The following is a 684-nucleotide window of genomic DNA, read 5'->3' on the forward strand; positions in this document are numbered from 1 at the left end:
CACCAGCTGGGCCGGGGCTTCCCCAGCCTGCCCCACAATGCCCTGGGGCCATTGGGGTGGGGGAATAAAGTAAGGGACCCCACCAATGCATGACCCTCCCCCAACCTGGAGAATGGGGTGGGGGGGTTGGCTAGGCCTGGACCCCACCAGCTGGGCTGGGGGCTGGAACACAAAGGGTTAACACATGTTGCTCCCCCCAAACCCCAGGGGGCTGCGGGAAGACCTGGGGGGGATTAGACAAAAATACAAAAATCTGGATTTTAAGTTAAAAAGAACAGACATAAAATTGGGGGTGGGGGGGTGGGGAGAAGAGACCCTCTGGACCCCCCCCCCCCCCTCTAACATCCTGCTGTTCCCAGCCCCCGTGCTTACAGATGCCCCCCCCATGAGATGGGGAGGGGGATTAAGGCACCCCTAGGTGCAGGCCGGGCCTGGGGGGCTTCACAGGGAACTTTGGGGGGGGTCCTGCACCCCCGTTAACCCCCATGGGCCACGGGAGGGGGGGTTCATACCCCTTTTAGCCTCCCCCTGGCAAACCAGGACCCTCGTCTCGGGTCCAGGGGCTCAGCAAGGGCCCCCCCCGGCTCACAGCTCGATCTCGAAGGTCTTCGGCCTGTCGCCAGCGAAGGGGTTGGGGGGCGCGGGGGGCTTGGTCTCCAGTGCCGCCCACTGTGCCTCAAAGGG

The 684-nt window shown here is 64.0% G+C and overlaps 2 protein-coding genes across 2 annotated transcripts in view; both read right to left on the reverse strand.

The window, feature by feature from the left end:
- LOC102375000 (zinc finger protein neuro-d4) overlaps positions 1-387 on the reverse strand; it is a 9,065-nt gene extending 8,678 nt beyond the window's left edge. The window contains exon 1 of the mRNA XM_025213063.1: positions 373-387. Coding sequence (XP_025068848.1) covers positions 373-387 — 15 coding nt within the window. The remainder of the gene's footprint in view (positions 1-372) is intronic.
- A 198-nt stretch (positions 388-585) lies between these two features.
- The window catches only part of NUMBL (NUMB like, endocytic adaptor protein), a 6,012-nt gene continuing 5,913 nt past the window's right edge, over positions 586-684 (reverse strand). Inside the window, exon 9 of the mRNA XM_025213064.1 lies at positions 586-669. Coding sequence (XP_025068849.1) covers positions 586-669 — 84 coding nt within the window. The remainder of the gene's footprint in view (positions 670-684) is intronic.

This window comes from Alligator sinensis, unplaced genomic scaffold (assembly GCF_000455745.1).
Source record: "Alligator sinensis unplaced genomic scaffold, ASM45574v1 scaffold1667_1, whole genome shotgun sequence".
NCBI classification, from domain to species: Eukaryota; Metazoa; Chordata; order Crocodylia; family Alligatoridae; genus Alligator; species Alligator sinensis.